The sequence below is a fragment of the Natator depressus genome, chromosome 3, assembly GCF_965152275.1.
Source record: "Natator depressus isolate rNatDep1 chromosome 3, rNatDep2.hap1, whole genome shotgun sequence".
Classification (NCBI taxonomy): Eukaryota; Metazoa; Chordata; order Testudines; family Cheloniidae; genus Natator; species Natator depressus.
In genome coordinates this window covers 13,874,832-13,902,346 of record NC_134236.1, presented here as the reverse complement: position 1 = coordinate 13,902,346, position 27,515 = coordinate 13,874,832, and the positions used below count along the sequence as shown (strand labels likewise).

Below are 27,515 nucleotides of genomic sequence, written 5' to 3'. Positions count from 1 at the left end.
GTAGGGGGGGTTCAGTATGGACCGGGCAGTGAGGTTGGAGTTGGGGGTCGGCGTGTACCGGGCGGTGGGGGGGTCACTGGGGGGGTAGGGGGGGTCAGTATGGACCGGGCAGTGAGGTTGGAGTTGGGGGTCGGCGTGTTCCAGCTGCCGAGCCGAGCCGAGCCGGGCAGGCGGCCGCCGTGGGCAGGGCCATGCGCGGGGCAGGGCTCCCCGTCAGCCGCGGCCCCGCCCGCTTGCAGACAGCCCGGGCCGGCGGCTCCATCCCGGGCACCCCAGGGCCGTGGCTGCCGCTGCCGCGCTCCAGGATCGCGGGGAGCTGCCGCTGCTGGAGGCCCGGTGAGTCTGCAGCGACCCCGACCGCGGGATGGGGGCGCGGGGCAGCAGCGCCGCCCAGTCCGGGGGGCTCCGTGGGCCCCCCGAGCGGGCATCCCCCGCACAGAAATAGAGGGGCACCCCCGTGTGCCCCCCCAGAGATGGGCACCCCCCCGAAAAAGATGGCACCCCCCCCGATGAGCACCCCCGCACAGAAATGGATGGGTACCCCCCATGTATTCCCCCCTCGAGATGGGCACCCCCGGACAGAAATAGATGGCACCCCCTGTGCGCCCCCACCCCGAGAGGAGCAACCCCACACAGAAATAGATGGCACCCCCCATTTGTCCCCATGAGATGGGCACCCCCCGCACAAAAATAGATGGGCACCCCCCATGTATCCCCCCTGAAATGAGCACCTCCCCCACAGAAATAGATGGCACCCCCCATTTGCCCCCCTGAGATGGGCACCCCCCGCACAGAAATAGATGGGCACCCCCCATGCATCCCCCCTGAAATGAGCACCCCCCCACAGAAATAGATGGCACCCCCCATTTGCCCCCCTGAGATGGGCACTCCCTGCACAGAAATAGATGGGCACCCATTGTGTCCCCCCCCAGAGATGGGCACACCCAGAGGGCACACAGACAACACCACTGTCTGCCCCCCCTCAATTAGGGCCCAGCTATGAGCACCCCATCTACACCAGCATAGATAGATAGCATTGTGCTCCCTCCCACACAGCTGAGTGCCTAGATTGAACACCCCCTGCACGCCCAAAGGATAGATAGGTTCCTCGGTGCATCCCAGAGATGGACATCTCAACAGCTGGGCACCTTTTGCGCATCCACAGAGATAGCTGTGCCTGTACTACGTTCCACACGGTGTTGATCCTGGTGGTATGAAAGGAAGGATGGCCGCCCAGTTTTTAGGGCATAAGCCTGGGAGGCTTTCAGATCCCTGGGCCAAAACCAGTGGCCCTTGCTCAAGCGAAACTTTTGGTTAACAACTGAGTAACAGGTCCTGAGTAAGGACCTGAGGATTAGGCCCACTATTAGTACATCAGCTGGGCATATTTCTGATCTGCTTTTCTCAGGATGCATTGTTTTGTTTGTGTCTTTTCTGGGTTGTGTTGTTTTACATCACATACAGTTGCAAGGTGTATATTAGCTGTGGGCCTGATTCAAAGCTCACTGAAGTCGAACAATGTGAGTCTTGCCATTGATTTCAATGACTTTTGGATCAGGTCCTTTGTTTCTTGTATATTTCACTAGTATTTGGAAAACAAGAACCCTGCACTTAAGGGAAAGTGAGCCCAAATGTGCTTTTTCCTTTGGCCACTTTCTCTGCCTTTATAATTTAAACTTCTGTAACCAGGACTTACAGTGGTTTGGAAGTGGGTGTAGGGGGGTCTATCAGCAACTTGGCTCAATTTTTTTCCCCTGGGCCTGTGTCCTCTGCCCTCCCCATTACCTTAAGCACTGCTTAAAATCTCATGGCCAAATTCTGTTCTCCGTCACACTTGACTCCTGTGTGACTCTGAACAGTGACTCCTTTGGGGCTCGCTCCAGTGGGACTGAAGGTGAAATCTCAGCCCCTTGCATATCAATTTTTACACACATATACTCAGTGGCATGTAGTATACAAACATGCTGTAGTGTACCTGATACGTGAACTAAAAGGTCTCTGCCATCTCTGATTTCTCTGATTTTATGAGTGGTTCATCATTGATTTCATTCTGCAGACCACTTCCCCCTGCCGCTTGGCATTGAGTATGTTTTGTCCAGAGAGGGTTCCAGAGACCACTTTAGTTAGGCTCACTCAAGAGAAGTAACTTGAGGGTAGATAACTTGAATGAACTCTGCAGTGAAAACATAAACCACAGTTTGAGAGCCGCAGCTTGCACGTCTTCTGCCTTGACTGATTAAGATTTAACATGTATTTGAGTTACATGGCACTCTGACACACCCTCCTGCACTCTCCGCTTCTCAAAGGCCCACAGCTGTGATTTGTAATGCTGATCTAATGGATTGTCAGCAGGGGACTTAAGCTCTATTCCTGTCTCTGCCACCGTCTCATAAAGTAACTTGGGCAGCTCACTTAACCTCTCTGTGCCTTAGTTTACCAATCTGTAAATGGAGGCAGTAGCCCTCACCCACCTTTGTGAAGTACTTTGCTGAAAAAGAGCTCTAGGCACACAAAGTATCATTAGTCATGAAAACATGGTTGCTGGGTTTGAAAAAAAGGCCGCTTACCAGTACTGTACAATTATGCAAAACACAATACAAGGTAAATGTGTTGTTGGTGGCTCTGTAGCTAGTATTGCTTGTTTTCTGTGTACTCCCCTCTTCATTTCTAACAAGGCTGCCTGCCTAGAGGGCAGCTGCTGTTCAGTGAATCATGTTACAGACATGGCACACATGCTGTGCCTTCTCATGGAGACATCATTCCAGTTCCTTCTTGTTTGATTGTTTCCCTAAATCGAATATAAAAAAATCATTCAGGCTGAAAGTATATGGTTACCTCCTCTTTGTATATGGGAGAGAAACATAACAGTGGATTATATAAACAGGTTGTGCGCCTGCTTTATCATTAAGGGACAGTGTGAATTTATCCAGATGTTGTCTAACAATTCCTAGAAACACAAGAAAAATCAAGCCAAACCACAAAAACATTCTTTATTTACTCCTGTTTGCTGCTAAGGGTGTTTCCCACCAACGCCATGTGGTTGCAAGAATGTTCAGACTCTAAAAATACCCTGTGCATCATTTATTATTATTTAATATTTCCACTGAAGCTGTGCCCGATGGCTTTGATCGGGATCAGGGCCCCTTTGCGTTAGGTGCTGTGCAGGCACAGATAAATGGACCCTGTCTCAAAGAGTTTACAGTCTGATTGCAACATTGTGGCGCAAGTGAACCGAACAAACAACAGAGGGGAGAAGATGAGGGAGGATGAGGGTAACAATGAGATCATAAAAAGAAAAGGAGTACTTGTGGCACCTTAGAGACTAACATGTGAGATCATGTGGTTGCGCAAGCAGCTATGTGCATGCACAGCTTGATGTTTCTGAATAATTTACAAGGTTTAGCTATAGCTGCGTCAGGAACCCTCTCCCTGCAACCTTTACTAGCCCTTGAATTACAGTATTCATAATTGCTCAATAAATTCTCCAAGAGTTACAAGTTTCCTTGAAGAGTTTCTAAGCCAGAGCTTCTTCGTCTGTGGCTGTGACTCTGGGGGGGGGGGGAGGGGTGTCGCAAACAGGTGTCAAGGGGTTGTGATCACTTTGTCCTTTTCATATTGCTAAATGGGAAAGGGCTCCTTGCTAGATTGGAGGAGAGTGGGGGATGGAGGTACTAGTATGTAAATGAGACCTGATGTGGAAAAGATCCACAACTCTAGGCAATTAGGGTAGGACTGAGAACATCGCACTGCTTGGGCTGCCAATTTTGGTTGGACATATTCCTGGAGGTTTCATCACATCACGTAATCTTTAATTAAAAATTAATCTTTAATTCCGGCTAATAATTTGTGTAAATTTTTTTCTAACGACTGTGGCACCAGGATTCATAGCCTTAAAAGTTTTTCTGTGCATTTGTGGTGACGACATGTTTATAGCAAAATTAAATCAGTCCAGCAGGACGTGCTGTGGGAGATCTTCTTGGCAACCGCCCTGTTGCTTTTCACAGTGGGCTCACAGGTTTATTTTGTTTGTTTGGCATGCTGCAGATGGTCACCTGATCACAAAAATCCAACCCAGAATTTAAATGTCATGCTGTTGGGAGCACAGTTCACGCAGTGCAGGACACTTGTAACCCCCCACTGGTCTGGGTAGCAGATCTAAGAGCACTTTCTTAGCTCTCATCAGATGACCTCTCTGAGGGCCTGATTTGTCAAACTCTTGTGTGAGTGGGCCTTGCTCACATGAGTCATCTCCACAAAGTCAATTGATCTACCTGTGTGAGGAAGGGTTTGCTGTACTGATTCCTGATTCTACATCTACAATAGCAAATCTATACCCCCTCTCCCCTCCCAGTAGCATAGCATCCCCTACCCCATACGTGGGTATTGGTCCTGTACTGATTCAGGAAAAGGGTTACCTGCTCAACAGGCCTTCGGGCTACAGTGAGGAAATGGACAGATGGAGGGTATCCAAAGAGTCGGGAGCTACCTTCTAAAATGTTCTTATAACTCCCAGGTCCAGGAGGGTAGTTCCTAGCTGTGGTTGCTCTGAAGCATCTCTGTGACTTTTCACGCTCGTAGTTACCGATTCCCGTGACTCAGCTCCGCCATAGCAACTGTTAACGATGCTGAGCCTGCGCTCTAATTTTGCTCCCACCCGGTGGAATGTATATCCATAGCTGACCTTGGTCTACTTCATTTCCACAGTATGCCCAGTCCAACCCCTGGCAGATGCTGAAGGTGCGTGGCATTGTCCAGGGGCTAAGGGCGGTGGTGATGACCTCTTACAAACTACTTTGCAGGCTATACATGTGCATCGGCGCTGAAATGCAGCCACCTCTGGAGTACGTATTAACACTGCACAATGATTTGGGACAAGAGGTGTAGAAGGATCCTATATCCAAATGAAACTGCAATTTGGGAAGGCAGACAGTGACTTTATTTGGAATTTGGTTAGGACTACGCCCCCTACTGTACATATGAGCGATAGCATCTTGCGACAGAAAGATTCTGGCCAAAATTTTCAATTTGAGATGCCTAAAGTGAGACAGCTAAATCCATAGCCTGCATTTCAGAGATACTGAGCAAGTTAGGAGTTGCTCTGGGAACCCTGTACCTCTGCAAATCAGGCCATGTATTTAGATGTCTAACTTAAGGTATCCAGGGTTAAAACTGTGTGACATAGTGACTTTCCCCAGGGCACAGAGGGCAGAGTCAGCAGCCAGGGCTAGACCTCAGTTCCTGGCTCACAGCTACGAATGAGTTCAATCTACTTTTCTGCTCTTGTCTCCCAGGCACGAAAAAAAAAACCCATGAAGAATTCTCCAGCACAGTGGTTCTCAACCTTTCTTTTCGCAGACCACTTGAAAATTGCTGAGGATCTCGGCAGACCACTAAATGATCTTTCCAAATGTTGTTTGTACCATTAGCTAACTATTGTAACGCGCTTTGGATAAAAGCGCTATATTAAAAAAACCCTTAATAATAATTAAAAGTTTTTTTGTTGTACAAATAAAAACACACAACTCATATTTAATATCAGTACCTCACCTTTCTAATTCTGTGGATGTGCCCTCTCTCCCCTGCTGCAGCAGCTCCCGAGCTGGGGCTGGGAAGGAGGGAGGATCTCTCCCCCATCACAGAGCAGAGGCTGGGAAGAAGGGCCATCTCTCCCTGGCAGCTGCAGCCCTGGAGCTGAGGAAAGTCGCCTTTTTCTCTGGCCGCCGCAGCCCTGCACGTCCCAAATTCCCCTCACCCTCTCTTCTCACCCCACTGCCCCTCCCACCTACCCCCATTCCTCGCAAGGCCACCACCTCACCTTACATATGGGTCTTCTCCAGGGTCCAAGCACCTAATTAGTGGAGCCGTGCCTGCACGGGCTCCACTAATTAGGTGGGTGGCCCTTCATTCTCTCACGTGCGGCTGCCCAGGCACGCACCTTAGAGGGAACTATCCGCAGACCACCTGAATGGAGCTCGCAGACCACTGATGGGCCGTGGACCACAGTTTGAGACCCTCTGCTCCTGCACATCTCATCTTGGCTGGACTTTACAAACTGCTTTCCCTGTGTTGGAGCTCCAGGATCATTGATTTTTTGTCTGGCGATGCCCTGGCATATTTTTGTCATAACTCGCCCTATCCAGGGCCCTCGTGCTCTGTTCATTGTACAAGATGCACAACTCTCTCACTGGCTGGAGACAACACAACTGACAGACCATGCAGTGTCAGTGTTGAGAAGTACTATGGCTCAGCACACCTGAGCCTGCCTCCAGGCCAGAAAACAGCGAGACCTGGCATTCTGGTGACTCTCCTAGGATTTAAATGGTGACGCCAGCTCTTGTCATTTTTGATGGCTAATCTCTGTAAATTGTGAGACGCCAATTCTCGGATTAATACATATGGGGACAAATCCTGCCTTCAGCTCCCTGTATTCAGCTCCCTTTGGAGCTGTACATGTGTATGTCTGAGGGCGGAATTAGGCCCATTTTCTTTTTTTATAACCCTCCACAGACTTGCTCCAGTCTTTTCTCTTGCACCTTCTCTCTTTCCATCACTTCCTGCGCCCTCCACCACCTCCTCACTTCACACACTCTCATCACTGTTGGTGCAAGAGCCTTCTCCCCTGCAGCTCTGCCCTTTGCAATCTTCTCCCTGTACTGTTCTGTCTCACTCAGCTACGGTTTCAGGGTTTAGACACTTCCACCTCATGCCCAATGTGCTCTTTGAGTTCACAGCCCAGGGGCTGAACACAGAACAGCAGCCAGGCCTCCTAAGCAGCAAATCTAAGCAGATGCAAAGGACGTGGGAGTTGCCGTAAGATTCTGTAGTGCCCATCCCAGTTCCACACACCTCAGGCTTAGTGCTTGTGCTACAGATGCTCTAGCCGGAGAGATTATAAAGTTAGATTTGAGGAGCTTTGCCCCTAGTTAAAATACCTTTTCTTTTGAAACTGCCAGGCCAAAATGTTCCAACATGGGTGCCTAAATCCATCATTTAGGACCCTAAGTAAAAGCAGCCTGAGCACCTTGTTGACTTTGATAGGATTTGTGGGGCCAGCAAACTCTGGAAACTCAACTACTTTAATATAGGTGCCCAACAAGCCCCCACATTAGAGCATTTTGGCCCCAGTGAGTTTTAGGGCTTAAGAAATGTGCCTATTTACGTCCTTCCCTTCTCATCTGAGAGACCCAGTGGTCGAGGTGGTTGCCAGCTAGTGGAAACCAGATTGGAGCCACCAACTCACTATGGAGAACTAAGTAACTAGCAGGTAGGAATAGCTTTTGGTCTCTGCCTAGTCTGGGTTTGAAGGTGCGACCTAGAAGGAAAAGGTTCCACAGTCCAATTCTAATGTCCTGACCCATTCAGTCCCCCACTTGGGTGAGTGCTTTGAATGTATCCTTTGACTGATAGAAATCAGATGGTGTTTGAGTGAAATCCTGGCCCCATTGAAATCAATGGCAAAACTCCCACTGACTTCAGTGGGTCCCAGATTGCCCCTTTGTGTAGAAATAAAACATACCTATTTAATATATGATGTAGTAACAGCACATTGAGCACCTTCTGTCCAAGGATTTCAAAGCGCACACACAAGGATGTACCAGTAAAGCTGGTAGGTATTATTAGCCCCATTTTATAGATTCACAAACTGAGACACGGAGCAGTTAAGAAACATATTCCCAGTTGTGTCCTCTAATGTTGGTGCTTTGATTTTTGGATGCCCAGCGTGAGACGCCTGGGATCTGATTTTACAGCAGTTCCTGTCTGTTAGAGGTGTGGGTGCTCAGCACGTCTGACAACTGGAGCCTAGATGATCAAAAAATCACTGGATCCTTTACTGCCACCTGTTAGACCTTGGGAGAAATTCATCCCTGGTGTAAATTCATTGAATCTGCCCTCTTATATGTTACTACGTGGACAGTGCAAGCACAGAAACTGATTCTGAGCTCTGCTACGTGAGTGTAAATCCAGAATTATTCAAGTGAAGTCTGGATTTGCACAAGCGTAGCTGAGATCAGAATCTGTCCTTTAGTTATCTGAATGCACAGCGCTTGCCATCTTCAAGCTGTAGCAGTTGGCAGGAAATGTGAAGATGGCAGGTTTATGTACCACAGGAAAAGGAAGTGAAGACTGAGAGTGCAGGGAGCTACTAACAACAAGTATGTTATGTTCTCTCAGTTTCGCAGCCAAGGGCAGTAGTAATTCCCAATGGTCACACGGGTTGGGGCTGGGAAATATTTACAGTCGTGCTAGGGTGCTCATTTCAAAGTAAGTTCCATTTTTTTTCTCCTCTACTATTTGCTTCTAGACCAAGTTACTTCTACGATTGTAGAGGAGTGAGTTTGTTCTAAGGTGATTTGACTGGGGAGCGCAAATGGGCAATGGGCCCGATCAGAAATGCAGAGCAGTGAGTGGAAAGACTCCTGGTTCAGTGGACTCTGGATCAAGTCCATTGTGAGTGCATCTCTCACTACATCCTTTCAAACTCAGCTCAGTAGATACCCAAAGACATGATCATCTGGTGGCTTTTTGGTGGGAGGTGATGGGAGGTGGTGCTCTCAGTCTAGTTCCTAGTGGGTGCCTTTCAGGTGAGATGCAGGAGGGCTCCTCACTTGAGAAAGCCCTGTCATTGTCTGGGAGTGTCTAGCCCAAGGAACTGACAGCAAGTCTCCCCCAACTGGTCTTCACTGCTGAGAAGGAACAGTTTCTTTCTGATAACTGTCGCAGAGAAGCCAAAGACAGCCAGCACCTTGAACTGCAACCCGAAGCCAGTGCAGAGATTCAGTCACCAGAGCTATGTGCTCCTAGGGAATGTCTACACTGCAGTGTAAGCCCAGGGTTAGTGGGACTGGAGTCAGCTAGCCTGTGTTAGGGAACCCTGGGCTTGAGCATCTACACTGCATTTAAACCCTTAGTTAAGTTTTTGCTCAAACCTAGGGCTCTGGTGTCTGCACTGGAAGACCTGAGTCAAAGTAACCGTATCCCAGAGACCATAGTGTTCCTCCCTCCCGTGTTGCCGCTCTAGACCATGGTGCGCTGTGGGGAAACTTAACTGCCTTCCCTACACGTTACAAGTTTGATCTCCTTTGCAAAGTCATGAGGCTCTCTGATAGTGTGCTTGCAGATCGGTGGTCAGAAGAGAATGGGTTAACTCTGACCTGAGCCGTTGACCTTTGCCAATGGGTGGTGGCTTCCGTTTTCAATAGAGTGGATTGCAGATTGTTGGGATAGAAAGGACTAAGGAAGTTGTCCCATGGAATTGTGGGATACTTGCAGATGACTCCTGGGACCTGAGTCAAGCGCGGCTGTGGCTACACTGCAAAGCAGTAGGGATCGGACCCTGTTTCCCAGCTTGACTTGAGCTCGGACCCTCTAGCCCTGCAGGGTCTCAGGACTAGGTGAGCTCAATTGCAGTGTGGACATAAGGGGGTTGAGCCTTGAGCTTGGGCTCAAGCATGGGTTTACATTGCAGTGTCGACATACCCCTTGTGACCTGCCTCATTCAGCCATTAAGCAGCTGTGTTCAGCATCCGCTGATGTCCTAGGGGAACTATCAGGTTCATCTCAATTCAAGAACATTATACTTATTGAGCCTGGAAATGGCAGCCGTGTGTGTGGCTGTTGTGTGGCCCACATTAGAGAGGAATGGTCATAACTTCTGGCCAGCTACAGATAGTAGGAATGAAAGGAAGCAGTGGTCCCCACTGCTATCTGGGCAGCCGTGGCTCCAACAGGGATGGAGGCCATTAGCCATCATGACGACTGGTAGACATAACCCTTCAACTACTGGCCTGCCCATTCTTCTACACACTGCCACCAAGCACTAGGCATATCTTGTGCAGGTTTGATCACTTCCTCTCAGCTCCCAGTCTCAGCCGGGTAGTGGGAAGGTAATGAGCTAGCAGAACCTAGCTTTAATTCAAAGGAGACATAGAGCTGAGTGTCAGCTAATAAATCTGTGCCCCAAAATGATTTGCAGTCCCCCTTAGTGGCTTCACATACACATTGAACAGGAGGGATGACAAGACGGAAGGCAGAGTTTCTTTGAGGAGAAGGAATTCTGGAGCTAGTCAGGGAGAAAACTTTTATGACAAATTCCTAAGTTGTTTTGTGTGTAGGCTTCAAAATGGGCCCACTTTGCATTTTTAACAAACTTTTGGCAACATATTTGTGAATCGAAATTGTTACCAAAACTTTACATTTGCCAAAAACCTTGTTTTGTAAATGAAAAGTTTCCATAATGATGTTTGATAAAGATGCCCATGAAAAATGCTTCAAAAATTTTTGCAAACAATTTAGCTAACATTGATAGTTTTTGCAAAAATATTTTGATTTTTAAAAATGGCCCTTTTTCAACTAAAAAACTTTGTATTTCAAAAAATGTCAACAGTCTCTAATGATTTTGCTGAAGGGCCCCCCCATCCGTCCTCACAAGAGCCTGCAGGCAAGTCAACAAAACCTTGTAGCCCATGGCACTAGAACCTTGCCATAAGTGACAAGCATGCTTTTAGCACTGCATAAATGGTAATAGAAATGACCTGGACAGTTGCTAGGAGGAGATCATTCACCATTGCTATTGTCACATTATAGAGAATCACGGTCTTTTTTAGACAGGAGACATTTATTAAAGAAAACAACCGCAAGTGCAGAAACAAACAGACTTCCATGCAGCTCCAGTTCCAGCTTTGTCACTCTTCTTTACCAGGTATCACACAAAGACATCTAGTGACTGACTGGATACCATACTGCAAGTAAACATATCAGATCAGTACAATCTCTGTCTCTCAGTTCTGAGGCCAAAGTGATGGGGAAATAGAGAATTGTCACATAGCATCAGATTTTCCTCATTCAAACCTCTCCACTAGACTTAGACCAAAAGTAAAGGTCTGGAAATGGTTTGGGTTTGCTAACTCTTTTAAACCTGTTTTGTGGCATTAATAAAAGGGAAAAAGAATCATTCTCCTTCAATTTGCACATTTTTACTGGGCTTGTAATGACACAACTTGGCTGTGGTCCCCTCAGTCTTTCCCTTTTCTCAGATCCCAAATAAATGACACTTGGTTGCTGTTGTTTGGGAACAGCCAAAATAATTGAATCCTCCAGAGAGCGGGGTGAGGACAGATTCTGAAATAGATGCCCTACAAATGAATGCAGCTTTCAGCTGAGGCTATACCCCCGCAAAAGGGAGAGAATAGAAGCTCTGTGAAAGGGAAACAGGCAGTGCTGACCGTGGATTTCTTTTCTCTGTAACATTAATTGCTTGTTGCTTTGTTCACCACATGACTGCTGGAAATTGCCAACTGGTTCCTGCTCACTAGCGTCATGGGCTCTGTTTGAAATAAGCCATGTAGGAGATTCTTAACTTAGGGTTGTTTATCCAGGTTTCAAGTGTGTTTCTTGTGATTTTTTTTTTTTTAATATCAGGATATTATTGTTAAAATGTCTAGCCGGGGTTTATCCCTTTAAACATTAGCGCTTTCCAGACCGTTAGGTACATGATTGCTTGGAGTGTCAGTCTCTGTCTATCATTAGCTAAGCGTTTGCAGGTACACTTGAAGCCAATGGGAGCTTGAGGGTTCAGCACTTTTGAAAAGCAGGCCCTATGTAGATTCTGGATGGCCTACACTTTGACACACACCATACTAATTGTAGCCAGTACTAGTCTAGTACAGACGCTGACTGGATGGTTACTACCAAAAGTTGCAGAGACCTCTCTGAATGTCCTCTGTGAGTTGCAGTGCCAAGGGGATCTAATAGGTGTGACCAGGGAGCCAGGGTTGTATAGTGCCAGCACGGCCTGACCTGCTCTTAACCCCTCTGCACAGTCTCCCCCAGCCTTTGAGCAGAATGGGCAAGGAGCCCTGCATAGGCTGAACCAGGCTTCAGGACCACACAATCATGTTGCTTTGGCGATGTATTAGTGCCCTGTTTGCAGGAGAAGGGGCCATCACACCTGTGTCTGTCTAATCCATCTGCCTAGCTAGATTTGTACATTGCGCCCACCAGCATAGTATCCGATCAGCTACGTGCTAGCCACGGTCTGGATCCTCTTATGTCAATGCCACAGCGTTCAGGTGAGCTTTGGTTAACTTAAACTCCAACCAAAGCCCCAGTGCCATCCTCTGACACCAGTGCAAGCAGCTGCAGTGATCCCTCCGGGGCCATCCAGGAGCTTTGGGCCCCAAGACCTTCAGATAAACAGGTTTGTATTGTGTAGAGCCGGGTCTGCAGGCTCCAAAGGGTTACCAAGGGCCTTGGGTCTTGTCACTCAAGCTAGCGATACCCATTCCATCCTCCCTGTTCTGGTATGACCTGTGCTCACTGGTAGCCTGGCGATTACCATCCAGCTTTTCCGTGGTAGGGCTGAATTCTTGGCTGCTGTTTGCTTAAAGGAGAGATGGGGAAGGGTTAGCATGGTGCTTTGGTTACACACCATCTCCCTTGGGATGGGCTAGTGGGCATCCCCCAAGCAATGATTCCACAGAAGAGAGGCTGATGATATGCTGAAAGGTGAGTACCAAGTGCCTGCACATGGAAGCTCCAGCTGTCGCAGGAAGTTGCTACACAACTTTCTGTCCGTGTGGCTTGGCCCTCAGTGATCTATGTGCTGTGACTGCCTCTCTCCCCATGACCACAAAGGCCAGCTGATGTGCTCGAGCACCCAGTGCCCGGGTTTAAACATCAGGGGCCTGGTGCAGGACATTCCCAGCAGGTGACCCTCGCCTCTGGACCTTGTTGGGGACAATCGATGCTGGATTGTGATCTTGGAGAGTGCCATTGGGATGGAAATCCAATCTGGGGCTTGACCGGCCCTCACCTTGCTATAATTCAGAGTCATCTGAGCCCTGAGGCGGTGTTACAGCTCCAGAACCGTGGTGCGGGGAGGAGCGTGTTTGGCTGCTCCCTGTGTGTGGGAATGGAGGGCATTGAGGGAGGCTGAAATGCTCCAACTGAGTTTTCAGCATCAAAGCTCAATAATAATTAAAAAGGGATGTAGCAGGTCAGGGACTGGGAGCCCAGTGGGGAGTGCAAGGTCAGGCTGCATAACCAGCTGGTGTGCCCAGAGCAGCACAGGGTCAGCGTAATGCAAACCCCATGGACTGTTCGATTGTCAGCTGGAGACACCAGACAATGGGATCTCTACATTACAATAGAGACCATCCGCTCTGTGAGATGCGTGGACGTGTTTTCCTTCCAGAGCGTTATTTTTATTATTATTTGTATTGGAGTAGCCCTAAAGGGGGAGTACAAGGAACCAATGACACACTATGCCGGGAGCAGCCGATATCCCATAAATCCCACGCAGAAAACCTCCGCCACATTTGTGATATTACGCGCTTTATTGTGCCCTTACCGCGCAGCCCCGCTTTGGGGTCCGCGCAGAGCTGCACACCCCAGTGTGACCTGTGGGAGGGATTATTCCTGAAGGAGGCATGTGGGAAGGTGATTGCTGCTTTGGCCTTGAGGTGCAGCACACACTCACTGCAGTGCGTGGTCTGATGTGCTGGGTGGCCCAATGAGGGAAGCAAGGCCCTGCGGCAGCCCTTGCCCATTGGAGGGGCAAGGGCTACTGCAGGAGTTAGTTTTGTGCAGTCCCAGCACTGCCGTGGTGAAACTCCCCGCCCCCCCCGCGCCCCCATGCGGAGGGCCAGCGTGAGGCTGAGGCATCCTTAACTCCCACGTCAAGCTCTATTTCGGAGGCTTAAGTGGTGCCTAAGCCTTTTGCTGCCCCTGCACAGGAGGGAGTGTCAGGCTTGTGACTGTGCACGGCTCTTGCACTGCCGTGCAAGGAGAGGCAGCTTCTTTGCACTCTCCCCCCACTCGGGGCCCGAGACAGCCTTGCTGTAGTGGGAGTTTTGCAGGACCTAGTGTGAGGCGACTGGACCAGATCCTGGCAGGTGCTGAGCTGAACGTCAGTGGGAATTGTGGGTGCCCAGCAGCTTCTAGGATCAGGCCCTTTATGTGTATCCAAGGCATCAGGAGACAAAATACTCCGAGTGAGTTCTGCTTAGCATTGTAAACCCACTCCCCCGCTAGCCTCTGGCCCCTCCTTCCCCATGGTGCTTTGCTTCTCCTCGCTGTTTGCTAGCCATGACAGCTCCGTGCCAGGCAGTGCTAGCCGGGTGCTGCAGCTTTCTGTGGGAGAGAAGCACTGGTCTGGCTCCAATCTCTGCACCTTCCCTGATGCAGCTGAGCTCGGGTCAATCATCCTTGGGGATAGGAGGGAAGGTTAAAGCTAAATAGGGAAGGGAGCTGAATAGAGAGAGCCAGATCCTCCAGTCTATTAGAGCTTCTTTGTGCCCTTCTGGTAGACGGAGCCACTGGAGGGTTTTCATTCTGCAGGGGATCCTCCGGTGGCAGCCACTGAACTGGCCCTTCCTGGCTGCTGACACGGGGCATGGCTGGAGAAAAAGGGCTGTGGCTGGTGCATCCTTATGCCATGACGATCTGCGGCTGCCAGGACAGCAGCATGGGCAGCCAGCGTAAAACGGAGCAGTCCTGAAGCTGCTCCTTCTTCTGGCAGGGAATGGCCCAGCACTCACATAACTCCAGGATTGGGGGACAGGGAGGGGGAATGGGACCCAAATGTGGCTTAAAACCCTTTTGCGCTGCCCTTCCTGAGCTGCACCAAATGCTGCTCTGCCACAGGCCAGGATCTGGGCCACAATGTTCACAGGAGAACCGGCGCAACAGCGGGTGACGACAGCAGCACTGCACAGCACAGTTGTCGTGGCTTCAGTTTACAGAAGGACTCTCCCTTGTGAACCCTTCTGAGCCTTCCTAAACCAATTCTTTCAATACTGTGCCAAGGCCGCAGCCCTTACTGAGGGCACTGTCTGAAAGGGCTTTCACGCTTCAGGGTTTTTTTTTTGCCAGTGCCCTGTTTAGAACCAAAAGAACTTTGTAAATTTCCCCTCTTGAAGGGACCAATGGGGACTGAGTCAGACTCAGCAGACAAGTTCCCCCATTGCCAAACATGGGAAATGACAGCCCCACGAGGTGTTATTTTCAGAAAGCAAAAGAACCGGGTGCTCTGCCAGAAACTCTTTTGCAATCTTAACAGTGTCTGCTGAAAGCAGGAAGTTCCACCCAAATCTCTATTTACGGACTGGTTGGGTTGTTGGAGGAAGTGGGGAATGCCGGGTCACTGCAAAATCAGGCTCAGAACCTTCATTTTTGGCTCTTCTAGGACTTCTTAGTTCAGGGGCGTTGGCTTCAAATGTGGATCTCCTCCTGTGGTGGTTGCCATCTCCCGGCCTTCTCTCCTTTTGTGTTTGAGTGATGTAGCTTTGGGAGGATCTGTGGAGCCATTAATTAACATGCCTTTCCATACCAGATCATACAATGGGTCCACCAAGCCCGATATCCCATCTCGGGCAATAGCCAGCGTCTGTTGCTTCAGAGGAAGGAGGAAATCGTTCAGGGGTGGGCAAACTTTTTGGCCTGAGGGCCACATCTGGGTATGGAAATTGTATGTGGGGCCATGAATGTTCATGAAATTGGGGGTTGGGGTGTGGAAGGGCTCCGGCTGGGGGTGTGGGCTCTGTGGTGGGTCCAGAAATGAGGAGTTCAGTGTGCAGGAAGATGGTCTCGGCTGGGGCAGGGGGTAGGAATGCGGGGGGGGGGGAGGGCAAGGGCTCCAGCTGGGGGTGCAGGCTCTGGGGTGCAGCTGGGGATGAAGTTTTGGGGTGCAAGAGGGTGCTCTGGGCTGGGACCAAGGGGTTCAGATAGCAGGAGGGGGATCAGGGCTGGGACAGGGGGTTGGGGCGTGGGAGGGGGTCGGGGTGCAGGCTCCAGGCGGCGCTTACCTCAAGCAACTCCCAGAAGCAGGACGCTGCCCCATCCGCAGGCACTGCCCCTGCAGCTCCCATTGGCTGTGGTTCCCAGCCAATGGGAGCTGCGGGGGTGGCACTTGGGATGGGGGCAGCATGCGGAGCCCTTTGGCTGCCTCTACGTGTAGGAGCCAGAGGGGGACATGGTGCTGCTTCCAGGAGCCACGTGGAGCAGGGTAAGCCCCCAACTCTGCTCCCCAACTGGAGCGCTAAAGTGGGGCAAACCCCAGACCCTGCTCCTCGGTCGGAGCTCGAGGGCCAGATTAAAATGTCTGAAGGGCTGGATGCGGCCCCCGGGCCATAGTTTTCCCACCCCTGAAATAATTCATGCCCCCAAACCAAACTCTCCTCTGTGTTTACTTACATATGAACCGTCTCCACGACGGTGGTTGTTCAGTGCATGTCAGCTAAGGAGATAGGCACTGACCCCACAAACATAGATGCACACGTTTCTCTTTACATATCTGAGGAACAGGAATTCTATAATGAGGTCAATGGAAGTACTCAGATGCATAAAGTACAAGCATAGATAGGCGTTTGCAGGATCGGGTCCATAGCTTGTCATTATTGTTTGGATTACATTAGTGTCTACAGGCAACAGTGGTACCCAGAGTTGTAATAATAAATGCTAAACTAAAAGAGTTTTGGAAAGAAAATTAGCCCTTAGGCTTCAGGGTTTCAGCCAAGTTCTAAGGGATTAAGATGAGACCTTCATGGGGACAGGTTACCCTACATCTGCCTACTGTGGGGTTTTTACACCTTCCTTTGAGGCATCTGGTGCTGACCACTGTCAGAGACAGGAGAGTGGATTAGCAGAACCGTGGGTCTGATCCAGTCTGGCAATGGATGTGTTCCTTGAGGCCCCCATTTAGGAATGAGGATGTCCCTGCACTAGACACTGTACAGACCTATAGCAAAGAGATGGTCCCTGCCCCAGAGAGCTTAGGGGCTGTCTACACTGTAATAAAAACCCTGTGGCTCAGAGCCTGGGTCAATAAACTTGTGCCTGCGGGGCTCAGGCTATGGGGCTAAAAATTGCAGGGTAGAGATCGGGGCTCAGGCTGGAGCCTGGGCTCTGAGATCCCGCAAGGCAGGAGGGCGTCAGAGCCCAACCTCCAGCCCGAGCCTAAAGCCCAAATGGCTGCACTGCCGTTTTTAGTCCCACAGTCTGAGCCCTGCGAGCTCGAGTCATCTGATCTGGACCGGTTGCAGCCACGCTACACGTCCTTTGTTGTAATGTAGACATGCCCTTAGAGCCTAAGAATAAAATGGGGGACGAGCGGTGGACACAACAAACCGATGGGAAAATTGTCTCGTTGTTACCGGAGAGCTGATTGTAAGCTCTTTGTGGGCAAGGACCGTCTCTCTGTTATGGGTTTGCACAGCATTTATGGCAATGCACTTAGTAAGATCATTCTGAGTATACCAGAGAGCGGTCAGAGCACGTCAGCTGCCTGGCCATAGCTGAGGGCATCACAGGCATTGCCGCAAAGGGGAGTTCTAAGGAAAGTGGCGTTGCGGGTTTTCACAGGGAGATTTTCCCAGGCCGTATAGCCCTCCTCCTCCAGACTGCAGGGAAAAGGCTGAGGGCTAAGACTGTGCCTTCTAGGTGCGGATCTGCAATGGGAATTGTGTCGAGCTGCATCACCTCCCAGGGAGCCTCAGGCGGCCTTGCATTTTAGGGAAGTCCGCTGTGCTGCTGCCCAGCATGCAGGAGGAGTGGGCCTGTTCCACCACCCCTTAGGAGGGTGCCACCTGTGCAGCCCTCCGTGGTGGGGGATGGTACTGCTTGGGTTGCTGCAGACCCCACGATTTCATGCTGCAGGTTTCCATCTGCTGCAGAAATGTGTCTGGAGCTCCCAGGCCTTGCGAATGATGGGGGAGCTCTGACCCTCTCACAACCACACACCACCCCAGTGCCTCGGAGCGGTGGCTGTTTCTAGGGGCCAGGAAGGCCAGCCCACTGGGGCTTGTGAGGGTCAGGTTATATGTAAGAACATAAGAACGGTCATACTGGGTAAGACCAATGGTTCATCTAGCCCGGTATTCTGTCTTGTGGCAGTAGCGAATGCCAGATGCTTCAGAGGAAATTAACAGAACAGGGCAATTATCAAGTGATCAATCCCCTGTTGTCCAGCTTCTGGCAGTCAGAGGTTTAGGGACACCCAGACCATGGGGTTGTGTCCCTGACCTTTTTGGCTAATAGCCATTGATGGACCTATCCTCCATGAACTTATCTAGTTCTTTTTTGAACCAGTTATACTTTTGGCCTTCACAACATCCCCTGGCAAGGAGTTCCACAGGTTCACTGTGCGTTGTGTGAAGAAATACTTCCTTATGTTTGTTTTAAACTTGCTGCCTATTCATTTCGTTGGGTGACCTTTGGTTCTTTTGTTATGTGATGGAATAAATAACACTTCCCTGTTCACTTTCTCCACACCACTCATGATTTTACAGACCTCTCTCATATCCCCCCTTACTCATCTATTTTCTAAGGTGAACAGTTCCACTCTTTTTAATATGGAAGTTGTTCATATGTAAACATTTTTGTTGCCCTTCTCTGTACTTTTTCCAATTCTAATATATCTTTTTGAGATGGGGAGGCGAAAACTGCACACAGTATTCAATATGAAGGTGTACTATGGATTTAGATAGTGGCAATATGATATTTTCTGTCTTATTATCTATCCCTTTCCTAATGATTCCCAACATTCTGTTTGCTTTTTTGACTGCTGTTGCACATTGAGTGGATGTTTTCAGAGAACTAGCCACAGTGACTCCAAGATCTCTTTTTTTAGTGGTACTAGCTAATTTATATGTACCGTTGGGATTATGTTTTCTAATGTGAATTACTTTGCACTTATCAACATTGAATCTGATCTGCCATTTTGTTCCCCAGTAGGGATGTAAAATGTTAAATGGTTAACCGGTAAGCATCAGTCTTACTGGCTAACGCGCCTTAACTGTTAACCTCTGGGCCCGACCCTGTGCCAGCCGGCCCCCATGTCCCTGCATCGGCCAGAGCAGCCCCAGCTGTGCCTGCCCCAGCCAAAACGGCCCCGGCCCCAGCTGCATCAACCTGCCGGCCCTTTAATCAGTTAACCGTTTATGCAAAATAGTTTTTAATAGTTTAAAAGGTTAACTTTTTAAACGAAATTTACATCCCTATTCTCTAGTCACCCAGTTTTGTGAGATCCCTTTGTAACTCTTTGCAGTCAGCTTTGGATTTAACTATCTTTACAGATCCTTGGCAGAACTCTGCTATTTATCTCTCTCCATTGTGAAAACTGACCATTTATTCGTATCCTTTATTTCCTATCTTTTATCCAGTTAGTGACCCATGAGAGGACCTTCCCTCTCATCCCTGACTGCTTAGTTAGCTTAAAGGCTTTTATGAGGGACCTTATCATAGGCTTTCTGCAAGTCCAAGTACGTCTCCCCAAGCCTGACTGACTGGATCTTATAACAATGGGAGCCACATGGTTGCGTTTCAAGGCAGGTCCTAGAAAGAGGAGACGGGATTGGCAAGGCTAAGCACTCCCTGCATCAGATCACCTCTCTTGAAAACAGCATCTCTTTGGCGGCTCCTTGGTACAGAGCTTCCCTTGGCCTGCAGCTGCTTAACTGCTGCCAGTGAAGGGAGCAGGCTGGAATGTCAACTGAAACAGCAGCTTGCTCAGTAGTGGAGAGGGGTCTGGCCCCTCCGGCGGAGCCCAGTGCTCCCCATCCAGGAGGAGGTGTGCATTTGGTTCAGAAGTTAAGTGGCTCAGTCTGCATTGCTAACTTATTATTACAGCAGCTGCTGCGCACTAAGCCCGGGCTCTGACTCGATTTTGAGCCCACCCCCTCCTTCGGTCCACACCCAAATCAGTCTGACTCGGTCAGCAAGCACTCCAAACCCAGATCCTGCTAAGGGACGGCTCAGAGCCCGAGTCCTGCTGTGACTTGGGTCCAAGCCCTGTCATTTTGCAGCGTGGAGGCAGGTCAAGCCACAGAGCTGAGTCAGACGGTCTGTGAATGCAGGTTTCCACAGCCCCAGGCTTAGTGAGCTGTGTAGACACACCGCTAGAGGCCCCCCGCTAAGATTGGGACCTCCCGGCGTTGGGAGCTCAAGCTCTGTTCAGCTTTCGGGCTGTGCTTCGTGGTATCGCAGCGCCCACGGGGGAAATCCGTAGCACTTTGCAAGCTCAAAGCACAGTGCAGGCCCTTGCTTGCTGCTGTGCAATGACTCTCCCAATAATTAGGGCAAACCCTCCCAGATCCAACCCCACCCAGAGCACCCCTCTGCCCTGAGCAGCTTGGCCTGGGGACGGGGAGAGCGCTGCTGGTCTCAGCACTGGCCACTCGAGGCTGCTGCGCCTCATTGGCTGCCTCTGTAACCCTGCCTCACGTTCCCTGGTTCCATTCCGGCTTTATCCTGCTGTTCACTGCTCCCATTTCTCTCCTAACTGCAGGGCGAGGGATTGGCTTTACCCGTCTGCAGACTCCCTTCTGCCGTGGGGAGCATGATGACGGCCATCCTCGAGCGTATCAGCACCTTGTCCGTCAGCGGGCAGCAGCTCCGCCGCCTCCCCAAACTCCTGGAGGAAGGCTTCCCCAAGATGCCCTGCACCGTCGAAGAATCCGACGTGCCCCAGCTCTTCCGGGAGCCATACATCCAGACGGGGTACCGCCCTACCGGCCAGGAGTGGCGCTATTACTTCTTCAGCCTGTTCCAGAAGCACAACGAGGTGGTCAACGTCTGGACTCACCTGCTGGCGGCCTTGGCTGTGTTGCTGAGGTTCAAGGCCTTTGCAGAAGCAGAGGAGCTGTCCTTGGACGTCTCATCCTTGCCTTTGTTCATCTTTGTGCTGTCCTCCCTCACCTACCTAACCTGCAGCCTCTTGGCCCACCTACTGCAATCCAAGTCGGAGCTGTCTCACTACACTTTCTACTTCATGGACTACGTCGGGGTCAGCGTCTACCAATACGGCAGCGCCCTGGCCCATTTCTACTACAGCTCGGACCAAGCCTGGTACGACAAGTTCTGGCTCTTCTTCCTTCCCGCGGCTGCCTTCTGCGGCTGGCTCTCTTGTGCTGGCTGCTGCTACGCCAAGTACCGGTACCGACGCCCCTATCCCCTCATGAGAAAGATGTGTCAGGTGATCCCAGCAGGGCTGGCGTTCGTCTTGGACATCAGCCCTGTTGCACACCGTGTGGTCATGTGCCACTTGGGGGGCTGCGAGGAGCAGGCTGCCTGGTATCACACCTTCCAGATACTGTTCTTTCTAATCAGTGCTTATTTCTTCTCCTGCCCGGTCCCCGAGAAGTATTTCCCGGGCTCCTGTGATATAATTGGCCATGCCCATCAGATCTTCCACATGTTCTTGGCCCTTTGCACGCTCTCGCAGCTGGAAGCCATCTTCCTGGATTACAAGATCAGGCAGGAGATTTTCCTGAGTAGGCATGGACCCCTCTCCATCTACCTGTCCTGTGTCTCTTTCTTCGGCCTGGTGGCCTGTAGCTCCATCACTGCTCACTTCCTGCAGTGCAGGATCAAAGCGGGGCTGGCTAAAAGAGACTCCTGAGAGTCCATTGCGAAGACTAGTTAGACCCTGACTGGCTGGTGCCGATTTGGTGGAAACCAGCGGAAGATAATTTATAGAGACATAACAAATTGGTTTGTTTGCATAACAGGTTTTTCTAATTTATAACTGAGGGATGGGTCGCAGGCTGGAGTCGCTGTACAAGAGTCCTTCCGTCTAAAGCGTTTTTACTTGAGTGGCTACCTCTTGCAATGCAGGGGTGTTTTTTAAGCCAGATTGGGGCACTTAACCAAGGATGCTTGGATTAGGCGGAGGTTTCTAATTTGTTCCATGCTAGTAAATCTGCAAGGAATACTACACTGAATATCAGGAAAACCTTCCTAAGGGTCATTAGACTGGAGAGCAGTCTCCTAGGGGAAGCACATGGCTAGAGTCATTTAAGACTTTACAAAGCACAGGAGACTGAGCAGTGTGGATCAGTCCTGTACTGGCAGGGGGCGTGGACAAGATGACCTACTAGGTCTTTTCCATCTCTGCTATATGTGGGCTTGATCCTGCTCCCATTTAAGTCAATAGCAAAATTTCAGCAGCAGCAGGATCGGGCCATATGAGTCTAAATTTTCAGGGTGTAGCTGCACAGGTCTGGGTGGCACTGTGATATATAGCTTGCAGCTGCACAAGCCCTTTATATATCTCCAAGTTAGATTCTAGTGACTCATGTTCTGTCAACTTTGCTCTCCTGAAATAAATAGTACCAGGTTCTTAGGATGACTTTGCCAAATCTTTGTTGTAGAGATGGGTCTGGACCAAAACTCTAGATCCATCTATCCCCAGACTTTGGAGATGTTCCAGACCAGATCAGAACTTCGTGCCTCAGGCCCATCTCTGCTTCACTATTTGACTCTGACCCAGGTTTTCTTCCAGGAGACACCTGACCCAGTGATGATGTGAGCAAAATTCACTCTTCTGTCACTGGGAGATTTTAGCATGGGTGTTTATAGAAATCCAGTACCAGGGCTGCTCATGAAAATTTAAAACAATGAGGTGGACTGTCTCAGGGGCTGGTAATGGGATATGGAGCCTTTCCCTAGTAGATCTTTAGAATCATAGACTATCAGGGTTGGAACAGACCTCAGGAGGTCATCTAGTCCAACCCCCTGCTCAAAGCAGGGCTAATCCCCAATTTTTGCCCCAGATCCTTAAATGGCCCCCTCAAGGATTGAACTCACAACCCTGGGTTTAGCAGGCTAATGCTCAAACCTCTGAGCTATCCCTCCTCACCTGTTGTTGAATCCAGGCTGGGTCAGTAGTGATGCCGGTGACTGTTTGGTGGCCTGCATCAAATGCGTTTGTGCTCGTAATTGGGTTGCTGGTGGAGCAAAGAGAACAAAGACCCTTCGCTGTAGGGACAGTCCCCTTCTGGCCAGGAGCAGTGCTCTTTAATGGGCATTTTGGGGAAGCTGGCACTTGCTGTAGCCTGTGTTGTACTTATGCGGGTAAACAGAGGTCTTCAAGGTTGTGAGTCTGCCACCTTTCATCAAAGCAAAATAACATTAGAGATTAAAACTTAATAATTGGAGAAAAAATAGTGGGGGGGAAGGGGGAGAAGAAGCAAAATGTACCCTCATTCTCCCTTCGATGATCCCACCTGATGTCCCCCAATGTCTATTGTACTCAGAGCAAAATTCTTCTTCCATTTGCACTGCAGATTTCTATTGAATATTCGACTCTGACTGATGCCAGTGGAGTGGAAGTACCATAAGGAACAATCCCACCCTGGCAGAGGAATGGACTGGCTGGTGTAATAGGCCTTTGCCCTCTGCTGCGGGAGCGAGCTGTCAGCGAAAGCCTTGCATATGGATCTAGGGCAGTGCGTAACCCTGACACTGTAGTGTAGCCCTCCTGTAATATGGAAATGAGGGTAGGAGACAGTTAAATATTTCATGCTGATGGTTGTGGGTCATTCCCTTCTACCATCCCAAATGAATTACAAAGGTTTGGGTTGCTTAGAACGAATTCGCCAATTGGATAAGTCCCTTCTGTCTACCTGAGTGGGAAGTAGGTGATTGTAGGCTATGAGCCAGATCCCCAGCTGGTGTGAATTGGAGTGACTGCACTGAAGTCAGGGGCACTTACATCAGCCGTCGAGGAGGCTCTGCCTAGCTACAGTCCTCACAGGCCTAACTTGTAAGCAGTTCTTGTCTTGTCCATTCTGTCCTCTCCCAGTGTTAAATCCCAGTTCCCTTGTGGTTGATTATACCACTGCACTACCCATGTGTCCTGTGCAATATCTCCACACCCAAACGGTCTGATCGTCACCAGGTGTAAATCCCTATTGACTTCAGTGGAGCTACACGGATTTACTCCAGCAGAGGATCTGGCCCATCAAATCCAAATGAAACTGGATTACTTGAGTGAGTTGAAACTGACCTTGGAGGTGGGGCTTAGAGATGTGACCGAAGCTCAGTCACTATAAGCTTGAGCTTTAGTGTTCGGTCTGGTTTGGGGGATTTTTTCTGAAACCTCTCTTTTGTGTGTGTTACAACTGCCAGGGGGGGCTCCGTTTTGCTTTGATGTTAGCAAACCCTTTTGCCGGGTGAAGGTCAGCCAGGGAGAGAAATGGTTCGCTGGTGGAGGGAAGCAGTAGACAATGGCAGCTGCGGATGCCTGGACTAAAACCAAGCCACTAATTTAGGTGCCTCTCTGTGGATAAGTGCCTACATCTGGGCAACCTAATCTGAAACTACTGGCCTTAATGACAAGTTAAATACATTTATGGAGGTAGCAGGGAGGGGATTGGCTCAAGGGATTGCTAATAGGATACAGAGGCTGTGAACTCTGCATTCCTGATTCAAATTCAGCCCAGGTTGGTAGCGATAAAAAGAGGTTTATATGAGAGAGCTGCTCAGGGACCTGCGTAATTGTAAAATTGCTCTTGTCAGTTTTGGGGAAGAGTCCGTCAGAGCAGATTTTCTTCTTTTGCCTTATTTACACACTAAAGTTGAACCACTGTAACTGCATTGGGTTAAAACAGTACAAACCCTCTAGTGTGGATGCAATTATAGTGGTGTGAATGTGTTTCTGTGTAGGAATGGGAATAAGGTATTCTGGTATAAAGCACCTTTGTACAATATAACTGCATCTACACTAGAAGTTGTACCAGTATAACTATAGCGGGGGGGAAAATCACATCCCTAACTGGTACGAAATCTTTGTGTGGACCAAGCGTAGCTTCTCCCAAGGATGTAAACTAGGCTGTGTCCCAACAGAGGAGGATACACTAACCCATGCCATCTCAGCACAAGTGTTTGCAAAGCACAGGGGACAAGAATGTGTATCGCTCTTAATGGAAGGACTGAACCTGGTGCTTTCTGTGATACTATATCGCCACCTACTGGTGTCACAAATCAACTAATTTTTTCCTCCTGGGTTGTTTTTTTCAGTGTTCCCATGTTAACTCTCAGTCTGAGCAGTTACCCCCACTCACCCCTGCAAATGAGACCAGTAACTGACCTCCTCGGGGAATGATGGAGCTGACTTTGCAGGGAAATACTGACCAACGCTGCTTTTCAGATAACATCCTAAGGACACAGGGTGCTTCATCAACACTGGAGTTAGTGCCATCCCTGCCGTCCTTCTCCCAGTGAGCGAGCCAGTCTTGTCTGTTCTCAGACCAGACCACAAACCCTCCCTCTTCCCAAGTCGTCTTGTACTTGTGCCTTACACAGCTGGCTGGCGATTGCTCATGTGGACCTTTGTGTATGCACTCCTGGGCTGGCTGCAGGTCGCTGACAGTGCTACTCTAAACCCAATGAAGTCATCGAGAGTCTTGCCTTTGACTTCACTGAGGGTTGGTCCTAAGAGGACGTAAATGCCGTCATGTTCGGCTGTCAGCCTGTTACTCCTTCCACAGCTCCCACATGGCCATTTGCAGCTGGTCTTCCTCCTGCTCCTAGAGTCCTTTGCGCCAGATCTGGGGCCCCCCACGAGAAGCTCAGCCAGCAGTGGCATCTGATGATGACCTGGTCGCAAGAGGCTGAGTACATCAGCCTCGGTAGGTTGACTATGGGAAACAGGGTCACAAACCTCCTTGGGGGACATGACCCTCAGATGGAGACCAAGGGCCAGGTCTTTAACAGGTGTGGATCAGTGTTTCCCATTGGAACTGTGCTGATTAACACCAGCTGAGGATCTGGTCCAGTGTGTATTACGCTGCTCACTCTTCGGACTTGCTCATTGGGAATGAGCAGGTTAGAAGCAGCAGCTTTGCCATCTGTAGCCTCATGATTACACTTACTGGTTGATTTTTTACCAAGAGAGCTGTCTTGGTATTGAGGGTGAAGGCAGAGGGGGTCAGTTAACCATGAATTTACTTTGAGTGCTTCATGTAGCAGAACTGGGGTACATGCTTCAGGCTACACATGTGCCTTGGTATTTACATCTCATGCTGGCTGGGTTTTAAAAGCATCGCTTCCTACTAAACAGGAGTAGTGAGTTTTGCATTTTTTTCTTTGGGAGTGTGGGAGAGGTGTAAGTATTATGCACAAACCCTCCCTCATTTGTCCCCCAACTTTGTATTGCTGAGACCACTGAAAACGGTGTATTGTATTGACAGCTGTTCAAAAGCCTCAGTAATAAAATCTATAAAAGCAAGACGAAGGGGTGCAACATGAAATCTGTAACTCCACCAACAGGAGGGGGAATGTGATGGTCATGGCTGTAAGTTGTTCAGCAGAAAGTTTGGCCTTAAAAAGTGGATGACAATAAATAATAATAATGAATGTGCTTTACTTGTCTTTCATCTGTAGATCTCAAAGCACTTTTCAAGCCTCACAACAGGTAGGTATTATCTCCCTTGTACAGATGAAGCACAAAGTGGTTAACTGTGACTAGCTGGAGAGATTGTGACAGTGCATCAGTGGCAGAGCTATGAATGCAGGGCCTGATTCAGCAAAGCACTTAAGTGTGTGCTTAAAGTTAAGCACGGGAGAGTAGTGCTCTTGACAGTCAATGGGACTAGTCACATGCTTAAAATTAAGTACATGCTTAAGTGCTTTGCTGAGTTAAGGTCAGAACTCCTGATCATTGTTCCTCCTGGCTATAGCCATCTGGTCACCTACAACTACACACTGTTTTCCAGCGAGCTCATAAACCCTGGGAGGAAAGTCTGACTTATACAGGTTGTCTCCAGGAATCTGAGATGGGAATATTTCCTCCTTCTACTACCGAGTTTTTTTTAGTTTTTTTGGCCTTTCATATATAACAACATGTGAGTCTGTTTGCGCCCCCTGGCTACTGCAGTGTGTTTGCATTTCCTTCCACCAGATGGCAAGATTTCCTCACCCTCAGCAGCAGAAAGCATGCTTCTTCATGCCACGAATGCAGTATCTGCATAACTACCCTCCCCCCAGATCCTACAATAAAGAGGAAACTAATTAAACAGAAAAAAACAACAACTTCCAAATGATCTAAGGGGAAAAAAAAAAGATTGAATTTGAGTCGGTATCAACTCCGTGCAGTGTGGATACTTCTTATTTAATAGATGTATTCCAGTGCAGGGGATTCCTTTCTTTAAAGTGTTATCCGTCATGGAAGTTACAAAGTCAAGATTTTAAATGGGCAGTTTAGGCTCAAATCTTAAATGTTTGAAAAATACAAAATTGAGGGGATGGGAAATTTACAAAACAGAATAGAGGATTTAAAAAAAAATCGATGATAGGGATTTTTGGGATGCAGAGAGGAGAGATTGTTTTTTACTTATACATCTCAGTGATATTAGAAACAGCTGCATGAAAACCTGAAACTGATTGTAAATAGAAAAAAAGTGGACTTGACTAACCCAGCCCAAACTGAGTGAAGTGCAAAGAGTGAAACAACATCAAGGGGGAAAATTACAGTGAGGTTTAAAGTTTGGGTTTCTCTTAATATCTTCTGGCATTATTAATAGGAGTGGGGAAGATTTTATTGAATGCATAACTTTTCACCTGGGGCACCCAGATACTGCAGTAATGAGCATCCACCGTGACTCAAAAGTGTTATCTGGTCTTATTCCTGAAGCTTCTTGTTAACATGCATTAACTAGGCCAGGGGTTGGGAAATGGGTTTAAATTATGCAGGCTTCATTTTATTCTTTCCACAGCCAACTAGCCCGTTAAAGGAGAAA

At 49.2% G+C, this 27,515-nt stretch overlaps 1 protein-coding gene across 1 annotated transcript; it reads left to right on the top strand.

The window, feature by feature from the left end:
- The first annotated feature begins 225 nt into the window (after positions 1–225).
- On the top strand, positions 226–27,210 carry PAQR8 (progestin and adipoQ receptor family member 8). Its single transcript, XM_074947441.1, has 2 exons — positions 226–336; positions 20,282–27,210. The coding sequence occupies exon 2, from the start codon at positions 20,333–20,335 to the stop codon at positions 21,392–21,394; it is 1,062 nt and encodes a 353-aa protein (XP_074803542.1). The 5' UTR covers positions 226–336; positions 20,282–20,332; the 3' UTR covers positions 21,395–27,210.
- Positions 27,211–27,515: the final 305 nt, after the last annotated feature.

What these genes read in the sequence shown, in the direction of transcription:
- PAQR8 (XM_074947441.1), top strand. Translation starts at nt 20,333, where the DNA reads ATGATGACGGCCATCCTCGAGCGTATCAGCACCTTGTCCGTCAGCGGG.